Source organism: Carcharodon carcharias, chromosome 7 (assembly GCF_017639515.1).
Source record: "Carcharodon carcharias isolate sCarCar2 chromosome 7, sCarCar2.pri, whole genome shotgun sequence".
Classification (NCBI taxonomy): domain Eukaryota; kingdom Metazoa; phylum Chordata; class Chondrichthyes; order Lamniformes; family Lamnidae; genus Carcharodon; species Carcharodon carcharias.
Genome location: NC_054473.1, coordinates 162191916 through 162209075, shown reverse-complemented (window position 1 = coordinate 162209075; position 17160 = coordinate 162191916). Strand labels below are relative to the sequence as shown.

At 38.0% G+C, this 17160-nt stretch overlaps 2 protein-coding genes across 5 annotated transcripts in view; one reads left to right on the top strand and one right to left on the bottom strand.

The window, feature by feature from the left end:
* The window catches only part of dhx38 (DEAH (Asp-Glu-Ala-His) box polypeptide 38), a 144522-nt gene extending 138379 nt beyond the window's left edge, over positions 1-6143 (bottom strand). For 2 of the 4 annotated variants that reach the window (XM_041190901.1, XM_041190905.1), the window contains exons 1-2: positions 5930-6110; positions 4134-4509 (exon numbers count right to left, since the gene is read on the bottom strand). In XM_041190901.1, the coding sequence (XP_041046835.1) occupies positions 4134-4444 (311 nt within the window). In that variant the 5' untranslated portion in view covers positions 4445-4509; positions 5930-6110. The other 2 variants (XM_041190904.1, XM_041190902.1) reach the window with 2 other exon arrangements.
* An 82-nt stretch (positions 6144-6225) lies between these two features.
* Positions 6226-14433, top strand: psmd7 (proteasome 26S subunit, non-ATPase 7). The gene is made up of 7 exons (XM_041190906.1): positions 6226-6383; positions 9529-9620; positions 10298-10390; positions 11034-11131; positions 12194-12274; positions 13216-13307; positions 13814-14433. The coding sequence occupies exons 1-7, from the start codon at positions 6310-6312 to the stop codon at positions 14238-14240; spliced, it is 957 nt and encodes a 318-aa protein (XP_041046840.1). The 5' UTR covers positions 6226-6309; the 3' UTR covers positions 14241-14433.
* Positions 14434-17160: the final 2727 nt, after the last annotated feature.

Sequence of the window (17160 nt, the reverse complement as noted above, 5' to 3'; positions counted from 1 at the left end):
TGTTTCAAGAAAAACTGTTCAAATTATGATGTTTAAATGAACCTTCTTACTGTGTACAGTGACAACTTCAACAGTATAAAAACAAAAAACTGAGGATGCTGGAAATCCAAAACAAAGACAGAAATAACTGGAAAAACTCAGCAGGTCTGGCAGCATCGGCTGAGAAGAGTACAGTTGATGTTTCCAGTCCTCACGACCCTTCAACAGAACTCACCCCTCTCCTATTTTTACTTAGTTTTGTTGAAGGGTCATGAGGACTCGAAACATCAACTGAACTCTTCTCTGCCAATGCTGCCCACTTCAACAGTATGCCTTCCTGAAAAAAAGGCTGACATTAAACTTCATTAAAATCACACAAATAATGGATTTCATAAAAACATCCTTACATTCCTAAAATAGTTTGAACCGTTCAAGTTTAATTGACAACCAATGGATGACAAGAGAGGCTGAGAAACATATTATTTGGTAAGGTAATTTTGAAAGGAAAACTGTTTCTGTCCAGTTGCTAACTTCACTGATATGGGGCACAAAAATGTTTTCTGTCAAACATTACAAATGAAAAATGAATTATACACATCAGGATAAATATAACAGAAGGTAATATTAGAACATGTAATGCAATCTGCAAAATCTTCCCACTGACGAACAAAAAGAAATTCAAGAGCATGCAGAGAAATATCCCTTCAACGTGACCTCTGTTATCTGATCTCTCGAATGAATAAAGAATGCCCATCTTAAAAACAGAAGGAGGAAAAACATATAGAGGTGGGTAATCTAAAAGCTGTTTTAGTATCTCTCGGAGTATCCCACAATCCAACACACTATCCCAAAATTACAATTTAGCTTGGGTGTAAATGATTAGCAACATAGAGATCTTACTTTTCCACAAGGAAATAGAAAAAGGCAATCAAATAAATGCTATATCTACTTCATCTCTCAACTTCCAAAAGTTAAAAATTTGTTTACATTGATAAGATTTGGTAAATGCACTTCGAGTAGCTAGTTCAATGTGAAGGGCATTGGTATGCTGCGAAAGATACAATAAAGTTCTATGTAAATCCAAATAAAAGGATTTAAGTAGAACATGTACAGGAGCAGTTAATCTTTTAATGTTCCCCCTTTCTTGACAAAGTGTCTACGCTGTTCTTGGTAACACTCTACAAAGTATAGCTGACATTGCTTAATCTCCACATGGGAGAAATTATGGATGCAAACCTTCATCTTACTCATTCCAATTACTATGCCATTGAGAGGTAACCATTTCTCACAAATACAGAGTCTATATACTTGATTGTGTTGATATTTATGGAACTTCAATGCCAAAACTTGCAGCAGCAACAAAATTAGGTCTTTGGGTTGTCTAGCCCTTTAGTAAATATCTCAACTCCACCAATTACATCTACAACCTTATGCAAATACACATTTATCTTTCATATGTTTTGGGATTTCAACTGATTTAATGAATAACTCATCCATGGATTCATTAGGAAAAATGGAAAGGTTTTCTACTGGCAACTGTCCCAAGTATATTAAGTAACGTAACTTGATAAAAGCTTAAAAGTTCAGTGAATAATTCTGTCAACACAGCTTTCTGCAACAATACAATGTCCTATACTTCACAAGTAATGGCAGCATGCTCAAAGTTAGCTTCTGAATGATTCACTTTAAAACCTTCTGACAGAGAGGTCTTCAGCCAATTTAATTGCTCATTAAACTTTTATTTAAAATTATATTATGTCCTCACTTCAAAGATACAACAAAGCCAATGCAATGTCAGTAACAAAACAGTGAGACACACCAAATGCATTTAATGCCACAAAAATATTCTCATGAATGAACAATATTTTTGAACTTAAATACTTAACTTGCAATTTCACTATAATTGAAATACTTTTGGTTATTGAAGTAGATACAAATAACATTTTTAGACCTTCAACAAGTATATTGTTTATAGAATTGGGCAAATATTATGACAGTTGTAACTATATATTTGTACTATTTTCACAATGTAATAAGCTGAAAAATAAGAGTTCCGTAAGACAAAACTCCATACGTTGTTTTTATGTGATCAAAAATTGACAATGTGGTGTAAAGTAATAAGTAATATTAAAACTACCCAGACTTTATAGATACACACAGACCAAACAGTTAAATACATATGGACAGATTTTTCTTCTAACCCCACACTAAATATTGCTGCTCGGTCCACTCCAGAGACTTAGATTTAGCTGACGCTTCAGTGCAACAATAGAGGAATGCTGGACTGTTGGAGCATCTTACAAATGAAATATTAAACTCAGGTGATTTTTGCCTTCTCACGCAGACATAAAAAAACTCCCAAGGCACTATTCAAAGCAAAGCAGGAAAGTACTCCAGGTGTCCTAACCAAATATTTTACCCTGGCCAGATGCATTAAGTCCCCGTTTTAAGTTGCCCTGCTTTAACAGTCAGTTATTGGGTCCCATATTTGCATTTAACATTGGGAGTTTCATTTTAAAGTTGTTTCACGCCAGGTCTGACGTAAGATCGTGTGAACCGATCTGCACCATTTTGGAGTGGTTTTACCCATTTATACCAGTATAGGAATTTAGCAAGTATTTCAATTTAGGATATAATGTTTTAATATATTTTTCTGATGAGAAACAGAACCTAACTACAGCTTTCATGCTTGTTGTTAATGGAAAAGTCTGATTCACTTGAAGTTATTTCACTTAATGTTGCACTTTTCAGAAATGCAACTACAACTTTAAGTGAGGATTTGCTGTAATTAACTCTCAAACATGACCAAATCACATTATCTGATCACTCATCTCAATGCTGTTAGCCGGGCCCTTGGTGTGTGCAAACTGGAATTTCCTCTCAGGTACAACAGTAACTACACTTCAGAAGTACCTTTGTGGATTTAAAGAGCTTCAGAACATCCTGGTGAAAATGGTTTTATAACTCCATGTTCTCTATTTTACTCTCCCATCTCAATGACGCCTTTTTAAGTGGCAACCACACATTTGTAACATAACTGTTTCCTTTTGCTTTTACTGTGAACTTACTCATCATAATCTTAATCAAAAAAGTCAATTTATAAATAATGATTTTTTATTAATGGATGTGTCGACAAAAATTTCTTGTTCACAACTCTATTGCACATTTTCAAAAAAAAGTAAATAATCACCTTCAAAAATGGTCACTGTTTATAGATTAACTTACAAGTGACAAATATTTTAAAGGAATTTTATCGATTTACTTTTTTAAAAAAGTGGCTTGAACAGGAAAGAAAAACCAAAGGAGTATTCTAAACATTTGTAGCATATGATAAGATATCATACAAGACCAACCTAAAATATAATTCATCAGAGACCCCCCCCCCCCCACCCCCCCCCCCCCGGGACTGCCAACCAATTAAGGACTGCGGGCTGCCACTCCAAGCGGCTGACCCAATCAGAGGACTGGCAGTTCTGCGGCCTCAGCCAAAAAGTAGCTCGCTGAGGCTGCAAAGAGAAAGAGTGGGTGCCTCCATGCTGAGGCACCATCTGAAGGGCTGGTACGAGAGTTATGGATGTACTGCTCAGAGGGGTGAACCTTCCACTGCGACAGAGACACAGGAATGGCCATTGCCCCCACCCCCAGGAAGCTGCTTCAATGTGGCTGGCAGACTCACCACATAGCTCGAAGTCATTCGGACACTCAAAATCCTGGACGACTGGTAAAATGGGCATTAATAAGCCAATTAATTTACTTAATTGGCCACCCATCTCCAGACAGCCGTTCTCGGCCCTGGGAATATCTCCTGCCAGCAGAAAGGCATTGGGCTTCCCTCCCACTACCATTTCACCACCCATCCTGACCCCCGCCCATCTCCAAAGGGCTGGTAAAATACAGGTCGAGGTGTCATCAAGCTAAATCATGATTTTCTGTGTAGAAGCTCACACAGAAAGATTTAATCTTTTGTCATCCTAGGTACTATTTGCATTATGCTACCACGTCTAAAAGGAACTGACTGAACAACTAAAAAGAGAACCTTTCATCATCCTCCTCCTCCTCTTCCTGTTGGATATGAATTTGGATAGATAATAATGCAGGAAAATAACAGGAACAAAAAAAATAAATTGATATAAATTGTAAGTGCAGTTTCATACCTCTCTTTTTTCCCACCTCTGCCTACTTTGTCACCACTTTCCTCATCAGAACCAAAGTCTTCCTTTCCTTCCTCCCAGTCTTTATACGATGACACCTTTGATTTCTTCTTTTCTTCTTCTTCTTCTTTCTCTTCCCGCTCTTTTCTTTTCTGGGCAGCCAACTTATCAAGCCCTAACAGTGAGGTCTTTGGTGCTGGTGCACGAAAAATATGCTGGTCATCTGAGGCACTCTTCTTTTTTATTATTAATCCCCCAATCTGATTGCCAGGGTCACTGCCCTCCAGCCGGTGCAAGGAGTCATCATCATTCATGCTCAATAGCTGTAGCAGGTAATGTCCACACCAGTCTGGATTTGAAAGGATTTAAGCAAATGTTCCTAAAAACAAGGCAAGCAGAACATTATTTATGCAAAGCTAGACACTGAATTAACTCAAGCTTTTGTTTTTATTCTACTGGAGCTACTGATAATTATTAAATTCCTACACTGCACTATTAAAGATAGTAATTGTAATGATTTGTCACCTAGTTATTTTTACCTCATTTTTCAGAGTGTATCTAAAACAGATATATAAAGCACTACACGGTTCACAGTAAATTGTGAGTTAATTCACATGCAAGACCAGCATAACTTCCTTTTATTAAATTGTACTCAAACTTTATGCATACATAAAATCCAAATAATCTTTAAAGGGTAAGGCATGGAGAGGAGAGAAATGTCTATTAACTAATGCTAAACTTGTGACCGTGAAAAGTCATTTTAGTATTTCGGAATGGATGTTTGTTAAAGAACACCCAAGTATTTTACAGGAACAAATATTTCTTCCAATAAGCACAACCTCCTTCAAAGTTTCACGTGAAATCAGACTTCTGGCTCAGTTTTTTGCTTATGTACCTCAGGTTTCAGTAGACAGTGAATTGAGGGAGGGAGCACAGTCAGATGATGTTAAAAGGTAGTCTTAGTGATGGTGTGGATATGTGGTTGGAAGGTCATTTTGGGAACAAATATGACAACATTAGAAACCGTCAGTCTCAGCTCCACACAGTTACTAGGAATGGAATCAGTGGCTAGGGAATAGACAATGGCTTCAATCTTCCCAATATTCAGCTGGATGAAGTTTCCGCTCCTCCAGTGCTCGAAGCTGGACAAGCAGTCAGACAATTTGGACACAGGGTGGTGTCGTCAGCATACATGTGGAAACCGATGCTGTGTTTTTGGATGATGTCGCTGAGGGACAGCATGTACAGAAATAGAAGAGAACCAAGCACAGATTCTTGGGGGTACCAAAGGTAAGAGTGCAGAGGTGGAAAGAGAAGCGATTGCTGGTGATGCTCCGGTTATTAGACAGATGAGAATGGATCCAGGTTGAAGCAGTCCCACACAGCTGGACAACAGTGAAGAGGCTTTGGAGGAGGATGGTGTGATCAATCACGTCAAAAGCTGCAGGCAGCTCAAAAATGATGAGGAGGGAAAGTGCACCTGTCACAGTCACTCAGGATGTCATTTGTGAATTCTGTAAGAGCCATTTCAGTATTGTGGCAGGGGCAGAAATCTGATTGGAGGGATTCAAATATGGAATTCCAGGAAAAATGGGCAAAGATTTTGGAGATGACAGCACAAGGCTCCGCAGTTCATTAAATACACTGCATTGCAGGATCAGACTGCACTTGCTGCTTGTGAACGCTTCTTTAAGGGAAAGTTGGGTGATTCGGATGAGTAACTCTGTATGTTAAAAAGCCAGTGTGACCATTTTAACGATTTTCTCCATCCTCGCTCACAGGAACACAGCCCCCTTTACCTGCCTGTGAAGTTAATACTCCCAGTCCCACAGGCCGCTCCCTCACACCAAACAGCACCTGCTGCGCCGTTTCACACCAGCGCAGCACTTCACTAAAAACCAACGCCAGGAAGCGAGAGGCCTGTCCCCGGCGCTACCGCTGTCCCACAGCCTCGACTCACAACCCTGCTTCAGCCATTCACCCTACCTGCCCTCACCAACATGGCCGCCATCACTTCCGGTGTCGCCACGGTTGCCGGGACATGGATCGGAAATGAGGTCACGAGCGGTGGAACTATTTCCGGTGTGTGTGTGTGTGTTTTCTCTTCCCTCCCCCCACCATCCTGTTCCGCGTCCCCCTCCCTTCCCTCCTCTCTGGCGGCCGCGGCGACTCAGAGATAATGCCGGATCCTGTGGTGGAGAAAGTGGTGGTTCACCCGCTGGTGTTGCTGAGCGTCGTGGATCATTTTAACAGGTAAGGAGGAGATGGTAACCGGCTGAGGTTGGGTTTGATGTGTGTATGGGACTGGCTGAGCCGTTGCAGGACGAGGGCGGTACTCCAGGCCTGTGGCCTCCCCTTCACATACACAGATAGACAGTGACTGCCCCGAGTTACAGCCACTGCTGCTGAGTCACACCGGCAGCACCTTCTCTCAAGCTGATCCCAACTCTCGCCTCCTCACAGTTTCTATCTAAATCTCTCTTTCAATTCTAAATGGATCTCCGTTGAAGATGGTGCTACTGCCTGGATTTAACTTCTTTGTGTATTTATTTGGTAGCCAATATAGATTAAAGTTAACTAGGTTGTTAAAGTCCTGGGAAGAAAGTGCAATTCGTTCCCCTGATAAAATGTTGCAAATTAAACGTCAGTTGACTGTGTGAGATTTTTTAGCAGGAACTAGAAACTAAGGTTGTGCCATGTAGTGTTTTGAAAGGGACTAGAAATCGTCATTAGGTGCTGCTATGAAACATCGAAAAGGATGTTCAGCCCCTCGAGCCAGGTCTGGCATTCAATTACACCTAGAGATAAAAACAAAAAACTGCGGATGCTGGAAATCCAAAACAAAAACAGAATTACCTGGAAAAACTCAGCAGGTCTGGCAGCATCGGCGGAGAAGAAAAGAGTTGACGTTTTGAGTCCTCATGACCCTTTAACAGAACAGTTCTGTTGAAGGGTCATGGGGACTCGAAACGTCAACTTTGTTCTTCTCCGCCGAGGCTACCAGACCTGCTGAGTTTTTCCAGGTAATTCTGTTTTTGTATTCGATTACACCTGTTCGTAACTCCCATCTATCCAAGCTTGGTCCTGTAACCCTTACCAAATAAAACCTATCAACCTCAGTTTTGAAATTTTCAATAGACCCAGCCTTCACAGCTTTTTGGGACACAGTTCCAGATTTCAAGGACCCTTTGTGTGAAGAAGAGCTTCCTTCCATAACTGCTGAATGGCCTAGCTCTAACTTTCAAGGTAATGCTGCCTTGTTCTAAACTATCCCACACCAGAGGATAGACTAGATAGAGAGAAACTACCACATTTTCCAGATACTTGTCATTTTGTTGAGAATCTGCAACTCAGTATGAATCTGTGCCACTGGTACTTTTGTGACTGGTAATAATTACAGAATTAATTTTGAATGCTAAACAGACTGCTGAAACTCATGGTCTACACATTTGAACTTTTATCACATGAAATCATTGATGTGAATAGCGTATGCTTTTAAGGGATATGCTGATATGGTTAGATAAGGTTGGGTTCATGGAAGCTTTTGTAGAGCATATAAACTGGCATAGACTAGTTGGTTGGAATGGCCTGTATTTGTGCTGGAAATTCTCATGGATTAAGTGAGAATCTGGTGATATAATGAAAGTGATGTTTTCGTTCAGCTCATCTGTTTTTAAGTCCTTTGCTTGACATTTCCTCAGCTTTTTGCTCAAAATTAAATCTGATTTTCTCCACATAAATTTACTTGTTTTTTTTTAGTCTATCGTCCTTTTTAGAGGTAAAAATGAAACCTCTCAAAACAAATGGTGTTTAAAATGAGCTACAAATATACTTGGTGTTACTTCTAGCAGCACGTAATCCTAATAACCTCTGTTGTTTAATGTGATGCACCCAAAATTAGACATTGTGTCTGTTGGAATATAAGTAACTTGTGTGCTTTTGGTCTATTTTGTGTCTCAGACTCATCCAACTTGTATTTCAATGCTGTCACATAAGTAAAGAGCAAGTAAAACCTGAATTAAAACTCAGCTTTGTGCATTTGGCCAAATGTTTGTTTCATCTGAGATAAATACCAACTTTTTTGACATAAATTTGAATTGGATGAACTTGTTACTGTACGTTATTTTAGAATCTTGGGTAGATTTTATGAACATTGACATATCTGGCTAAATACTTAGCTGTGCCACCCAGGCGTTAAGTATCACTTGGGTGAACTGCAGACTGGAAGGATCACATACGAGGAACAGAAAAAACAGAAAATTATTTTTCCTTCCATTGTTAATATTCCCAACCATTTTTTTTTGTTTCTACACATTGCCCTTGCATTCTTAAAGATTAGCCAAAATACATCTTAAGTGAAGAGTTTATTGCCAATTTTCATTCGTTTTAAACAAATGTTAATTTTTATACACAGTTTCAACTAAAGTAATATACGAGCCAATCCTTTGGGCTGTGAACCTCATCTACAACTTGGTATGCACAAATTGATATTGTACCCAAAGGTCATACTGACAGCTAATGAGATGAAATACTGAATAGGCTGCTTTTGGTGGTGCTGCTTAATGGAAGCCAGGAGAACTCCTGGCTCTTGGAATAACACTTGAGACTTTTTTTTTAATATCCATCCAAACAAGCAAACTTTGATTTAGCATCTGGTCTGAAAGATGGTGCCTCAGGTTGAACGCTGCATTGTTGAAATTAGTAAAGTCCTGATTGGAACTGGAATTCATAACTTTGACTTGGAGGGGTGAATACTGCCAACATAGCCAAGTTGAGAGTTGTTGCTGTAATCTGTGATGAGGCAACAAATTTAAATTGCTAATGATGTACACAAGAATATGCAATGAAAAGCTGATAAGTTCATTTGTTGAAAATGCATATGGCAGGGAATGGGAGGATGGTGCTTGAAATACAGAAAGTGGACGGTTTTGCTTGCTGAATAATATCTTTCCCTACCTCATTACATAAATAGCAGCAAGTTCAATAGTGCTCAAAATATCAGAAGACATATGCTTGTTAGTTAAGGTAAGGTGGCTAGACGTAATCAATAGCGTATTACAGATCTGAATGGCAATATTCCTTTAACAAATCAGACTTATTAAGCTGGTGATTCTTGTTTTTAAAGGACTAATTCTGATTTTAAATTACTAATGTCAACTTTGCCACACACTTATGCTAAAATGTGTTGGACCTGGAATTAATTACAATATTTTCACTAGATTATAGGGAAAAGTGATGCTTGAGGAAGGAACATATTTTTTGAAAATAATTTTTTTTGGAATATTATAGTTTTCAGGGAGTTTTAAATTATTGGCACATTTACTGAGCTCATTGCATTGCTTTTCTTAAGATAATTGTTAAATTATTCATTATGGTAACTTCTTATTTTAATATTCAGAATAGGAAAAGTTGGAAATCAAAAACGAGTAGTTGGAGTGTTGCTGGGTTCCTGGCACAAAAAGGTACTTGATGTTTCAAACAGTTTTGCAGGTAAGAGCCAAAATTAACAGTAAATCTGGTTATTACTGATCAGCAATGATTAATTATTGAATGTGAATTACTTATAATATTGAATGATCTATCATAGTCCTCAATCAAGATCTACCACTTAGGACTGGCCAAATGGGAAGTTTAATCCCATGAAATTTTGATGCCAGTGATGTAGTTTTTTAATTGAAGCAATAAATGTTGCTGTGGAATAGTCCTTCTAGTTTGGATACTATAAATCAAATATTAATCTCAATTTTGAAAAACCATTAATGCAAACGTGTTTGTTCTTTAGGTTCATATTTTTTTGAGTGAAAAACCTTGGAAATGATGTACATTATTACTTTTTACAGAAGTGTTGGAGCCTTTTCAAAGGTGCTAGTGTGACTGTAAATATGTTAGCTTAGCAAAAATCCTTCATGGCCAGTTATTGCATTTTGAACAAAATTGGTTTTTGTAAACTTTGACTAGGAGCAAGAACACTTTAAGCACATTTTAAATAATCAATATTTGTAATTTAAATTATATTTTGGGTTGAAATGTAGAGCCTGGTTATCTTTTCAACATTATGCTTGTTAAAATGGAAAGGAAATTCTTGAACAATACAATTAAAATAGCTGTATTAGAGATGTCTGGTATTTTAGAACATTTTACCTTTTGAATGTTCTTTTCCATGTTAGTTCCATTTGATGAAGATGAGAAAGATGATTCAGTTTGGTTCCTAGATCATGATTACTTGGAAAATATGTATGGGATGTTCAAGAAAGTGAATGGTAAGATTCCTTCTACAGTACCTCACATCCTTATACAGTACCTCACAGATAAGCTCATATTGTACCTGCTAGATGCTGTTTTATTTTAATCAAAGTCAGTGGCTTTATTATGGACTATTCCTTAAATCTATGTTGAGTTCCTGACAGCTAATAAGGCACTTGGGTGAGTTAGTGGGTGAGGCCTATCCCCCAAGGGGAAGGGAATGAAACATTTGATATTTTGCTTTAACAAATAAAATGCTAACTACAAAACTATTGTATATTTCCTTGTGTAACAAAAATCGATCTGTTTCTCCGCATAATTGGATGTCAAATTAGAGAAAATAAATTTGAAATGAGAAATTAAGTGAGTGTTAAACAGGAACCTTTCATTTCAAATCTGCATTTATTTTAGAATAATATATAAGAACAATAGTTAAAAATCCTGTCTGCAGATGCCATATTCAGTACAGAAGCTTGTAATGAGATACATAAATTTCATTAAGTTATATTTGTGCTAGTCAAGTAGAGTCAGGTTTCTTTTTTTGGAATAGGTTGAATGAAATGCAGTTCACACAGTGCTGCTTGATCAATGTGATGGGTCTAATGATTGTCTAACAATTAGTGAATTGCATTTTAATGGACGATGGTGTATCTGTCTTAGCCAGGGAAAGGATCGTTGGATGGTACCACACTGGACCCAAGTTACACAAAAATGACATTGCTATCAATGAACTGATGAAACGATACTGTCCTAATTCTGTAAGGTTTTAGACTTTTCCTCTTTTGAATAGCTTAATTAGTTCATGGTAAATTATGCTGTTTTGCTACGTACATTATGTACATCAGCATTTATTTTGGATGGCACACTAAATTATTGTAAAGTAATTTTAATGGTTTAAAGGTGTTTGTTTTGAATACAAGCTTCCATATTTTCATTAGTTGGTGACCCAACTGGGTATAATTTAAGACTTTCAGTCTCTTTATTGAAGAGTTAAGTAGGTTTTGACCCAACTTGTAATTGATTTTTGCCAGTCGCATTTTCATTGCATGTGTGTTTTTTAAAAAAACCTAGTGACATTTCAGGTTCATATTTTTAATAAAGGATCATGTGCAGCATCTCCCAACTTTCTTGCAAAGGTATACAGTACATTAATTTGGTTGTTAGGACAGAAGATGTGGCAAAAACTTTTGTTTTAAGACGGTCTGAAGTGAAATCAGTTAATATCCTCTCAAAACAAAAACAGAATTGCCTGGAAAAACTCAGCAGGTCTGGCAGCATCGGCGGAGAAGAAAAGAGTTGACGCTTCAGGTCATGAGGACTCGAAACATCAACTCTTTTCTCCTCCGCCGATGCTGCCAGACCTGCTGAGTTTTTCCAGGTAATTCTGTTTTTGTTTTGGATTTCCAGCATCCGCAGTTTTTTTTGTTAATATCCTGTCAACTTTGGCTGTAATACACATATTGGTAAATCATTTTCTTTCCTAATGTGGTACTATTTGGAAGTTTGCATTTACTGAGGTACTGCAAACACTATAGTTTTTTGTTCTCATCTCTTAGTGAAATTACCGGGATAACGTAGTAATGGAATACAACAGACTTTCCTGTTATCCTCTTCAGTTACAGCGCTTGTAAATAACAGTCAATAATTACCCAACGTGAAATATAATGTTGCTTTGCATCATAATAAATGTTACATTATAATGTTTCACAATATGCTTGATTCCTAGTGTTACAGAAAGAATATCTATTTTATCAATATCTTACTATAATGGAATATAATTAGCTTCTTGAGACTCTGATAAAACTATAATTTTTTTAAAGGTTTTGGTCATCATTGATGTCAAGCCTAAAGATCTGGGGCTGCCAACAGAGGCTTATATTTCAGTAGAAGAAGTTCATGATGTAAGTACTGCGTTATAATTTCTTAACACATATATGTCAATGCCTAAATGTAATTAATCATTTTGAAAGTTTTTTTTCAGTCACTAAAACCCACTGAAATTTGTCATTTATATTTTTTCCGATAAGTTCCAAAATTATCAAAGCTGAGTTTAAAAATGATTCCATTAACAACTGAACTTGGAACTCTATTCTACTCATAAACCCAAAAGCCCAAAGACTGACCCTTTGGTTGTTCAAAGGCATTAACTATGGACTTTCTCCTGCATCTCCATATTGATGAGGAGGCTGCTATGATGTTACTCTATTCAATCATTTTCATCTTCTGCCCTCCTTATCACTTGGGTATTCATTTTAAAAATTGGAAAATAGAAATAACATTGAACAGCATACTTTCCCTTATTAGATGATGATCAGAGGTTATCTGAGCAGTATCCCGTCATTGGGACATTTTTTTAGCCCTCCTTCCAGATCGGTGCCCAAGAAAGGAAAGTAAGTCGATTATTGCCAGTTCCACAGAGGCTTGATTTTTGGCCAGGGCTATATTAGGAATTTTACAACTGACTTTGATACTCTGGACAAAGAATTATTCAGGATGTTTGCCAGTGACTCTGAGTAAGGATTGAGCGCATTGATTGTTGAGATAATACATGATTAGATTTAGCTGAGAATCTTTCTGTAGCAAAATAGCCTCCTACATTTGCCATCTAGACTTGCACGTCAGCAATGTATATTTGGGCAGGACTTGAGGTTTCTGCCAGAACTTACTCATACCAAAGCAAGAATCAGTACCTTCAAGAAAAGAGGGGAAAAGTATAAAGGAGAGTAATTATAGGTTGGTCAGTGTCTCCCCCTCAAATATCCACAAACCCAACCCAACAACAGACAACAGCTCTCGATGAATGGATATTAAGCTCAACATTAACTGTGTGGTATCTCTTCAGGATGGCACTCCAACTTCCAAAACATTCGAACATGTGACGAGCGAAATAGGAGCAGAGGAAGCAGAAGAAGTTGGAGTGGAGCACTTGCTACGGTAAGCTGGCAATGTCAAATTCTTTGTCCTCGGGCAAAGTTCAGTGAATTTCTTCCATCATCCCCCTTTGATACTGTGTTAGTAGACTTGATCTGGTGTGGGTTGGAAGCAATTAAATCTTTTTGTAATTGAACTGTAAATTAATCTGCAGATTAAACTGAAATGATGATTCTGCTGACTTTTGTAGCTATAATTCAGTATATCACAATCTGTTTATCCATTGAATTGTACTGTAGTCCACAGGTGATGGCATGGGAATTTTTAAAATTTGTATTCGGCATGTTTCTAACTGGAGCAATTACAATTCCACTAGAACTTTGTTAAAGACATTTGATATGAACATCGGAGACTACAGCCTATCATGATGTTGATATGCATACTCTCCCTGCACTTTATGTGCCTTTGAATTCTTTAAATGAGTGACTTTTAAATTGTCTGACTTTATTCAAGAGTCTGGTCTTAGCAAGTCATAATGTTCAGTTTCTTTACTTGTGTCCCCATTGCAGAGATATTAAGGACACTACTGTGGGTACACTGTCACAGAGAATCACAAACCAAGTGCATGGCCTCAAAGGACTAAACTCAAAAATTTTAGAGATAAGGAATTACTTAGAGAAAGTGGCCACAGGAAAGTTGCCCATCAACCATCAAATTATCTACCAGCTGCAGGATGTCTTCAACCTACTGCCTGATGTTAATCTGCAGGAGTTTGTGAAAGCCTTTTACCTGAAGACAAATGATCAGATGTTGGTGGTATATCTTGCATCCCTTATTCGATCCGTAGTTGCTCTACACAACTTAATCAACAATAAAATTGCCAACAGAGATGCAGAAAAGAAGGAAGGGCAAGATAAGGAAGAGGGAAAGAAAGAGAAGAAAGATGACAAAGAAAAATGTGAAACTAAGAAGGAAGAGAAGAAAGACAGAAAATAAATTGTGTAGTGCTTTTTTAAAAAAAAAATAGAACTTCAACTTGAATACTCGGTATCGAGTGGGAATGTTAATACTTCGGCTTTCTCTAATAAAAGGGCCAAAATTTACAGCCATTGTGTTTGCATGGGACAGTTTCTGTATCTGTACAATGTACATGTTCAATCTTCAAACATCATAAATATTGCTTTACTAATACTGTTGTCCCAAGTCTGTTATTCATTTAAGGTACTGAGAATACCTAATACCAAACTGCTTCCAAATGTAACCTGCACTTTTTTTTCTGTAGTATGACTATCCTGGTAGCTGGATAGTAGAGATATGGGATAAAAATTGATAAATTTTAATCTGAAACCCACACAATTAAGAGTTGCACTTTGGCTTCTACTAGTGAATGAATGATTTTCAATTTGGTTGGCTGAATGGGTGAATAGTACTGAAGCCAGAATGAGATTTGGCACTGCTTGTGCTTTTTAGCTTTGCAGTCAGCCCAAGACTCATGGAGTGAGAGAAAAAGGTGTCTTTTCAATCGGCTGTAAAGGTTTTATTTTTAGGTTGTCTTGCATTAATTCTTGATTGGCATAGATCTAATCACAAAACTGGCCACAAATTGGAACACGTTTGCAACCTCACTCAGCATAGTTGCTGTGAAGGTGGAAAGTTTCACAAACAAATGATCTATGATTGAAGAATATGAACACTACATCTATCATTCCTATAACTAACTTAGGAATGTATGTTGTTGAACTTGAGTGATAAAAGTATCCATTCCTTAGCACTGAAATCCATTACTTGGGCAGAAAATGAAAACCTTAAAAATGTAATGAGGAAACTGAACATGGCTGTCATGTAGCACTGCATAGGTGCACCAATCAAGGAATGGCATTGACTGTGCAATATTGGGATTAGTTGCCTACTGAGTAATGTTTAGTCAATATTGATTTCAGTTGTTTGCTGCAGTAAAAAATTTAGACTTGAAACCTTGTCGTGCGAGTCCTTTAAGTTGGTCGCTGAGAATTTGAATCAAATTTCAAAGTCTGATAATAGTAACAAAGGGATCTCCTTAATTAAATTCAAAATAGCAATTGAAAATACTATTAAGACCAAAATGAAGTGATTCATTAGGATCTCAAAGGATATTCAAATAATGTTGTGCATTTCAGTAAAAATTATATCATACTTTGATTAAACTAATGTATTATTAGAATATTAAGATAAAAAAAGTGATTTCAAAAATTTCACCAGTATGGCGCAGGTAAATTGGTAGTACCAGCTGATAATTTTATTTATCCCCTCAGTCCCTGGTTCCTTCTCCTACTGCTGAAAGTGTAGATTCTTCAGTAGATAGCATAGCAAAATATAGGCTTAAATTCCCTGTAAAGCAGCTGACTCCCAGAGAGGCAATTTGGCATGAATGTAATCTTTATTGCCACCAATATTCCAGAATGGAATCTTCAACATCGGTCATAGAGCTTCAGTTAGCAGATGGCGCTTGTGTGTTTGCTCACTCAGAAAAAGAGCTCCAGGTCATTGTCGACTCTTTCTATGAAGCATATGAAAAAATGGGCCTTTCACTAAACACCAAGAAAATTAAGGTCCCGTTCCAGCCAGCTCCCACAGCTAAACACCTCCCCTCTCAAATAAGATCAATGCTGAGACCCTGGAACATGTGGACCATTTTCTGTACCTTGGGAGCCTCCTCTCGATGAAGACAGACAGAGATGACAAATTTCATCATCGTTCCAATGTGCCAGCTCAGCATTCAGCCAACTAAGAAAATGAGTATTTGAGGACCAGTATCTCAAACCTGATACAAAAGTCATGGTTTACTGGGTAGTAGTGATCTCCATGCTCCCATGTGCTTCGGAGACTTGGATGATCTACAGCAGGCACCTCAAAGCACTGGAGAAGTACCATCAGCAGTGCCTTCACAAGAAACTCCAAATCTGCTAGCAAGAAAGGCGATCCAAAAGCAGCAGCCTCTCCCAAGCCAACATGCCTGGCATCAAGATGCTCACCAAAACTAGCTGCATTGGGTGGGACATGTTGGTTGTATCTCTGACATCAGACTCCTGAAACAGCTGCTTTGCTCAGAACCTGGTCATAGCAGGAGACAGCAAAAACACTTTAGTGATGTCCTTAAACCATCCCTGAAGCTACCGACTAAAATGGAGAAGATTCATTCAGGAAGGCACTGGACACATAGAAAGACTTCATTGTCTCTGCATGTTCCCAAAGTTGAGCTGTCAGAGGGAGCACATAAACCTCAGAACAACCCATCTAACTAACTGTTCAAGCAGCACCTGCCCCATATGTGACAGAGTTTACAGATCGCGCATTGGACTTGTCTGCCATTTCAGAGCCCATCAAATCGGAGTCAGAGCAAGTTGTCCTCAATCCCGATGGATTGTCTAAGAAGGAGAAGAAGATCCTTGTGAAATACCACTTCCCCTCCTTTCTGCCACTCTGAATCACTACCCCTTGGTACTCCTCGGAGTACCACACTCTGCTTTTTGTATTGAAGTCAGCTAGCAATCCCTTCTGCCAGTACTTATGCCCTGACTCTGCATTCGCTGACCTCAATCATTAGTCTATTATGGGGCACCTGATCGAAGGTCTTTTGAAAATCCACCTACTACATTACCATTGTCTACCCTCTCTTACAACCACAAAAAAATTCAATAAGGTTTGTCAAGCAAGATTTTTTTTCTTTTGGAATCCATGCTGACTATTCACTAGTTGTTTGATCCGATGGATCCTCGTATCATGCTTGCTGTGAGTGATAGCAGAGTTGGAGCTATTAATAGAGTTGATCAGCAACTGGAGCATCAGAGTTGATAAGACTTTATAGGTGGAACTCTTAGTTTATTTACAAAGATACCAGGCAGCAATTAAACATGTGCTTACACTTCAAACTCTTATC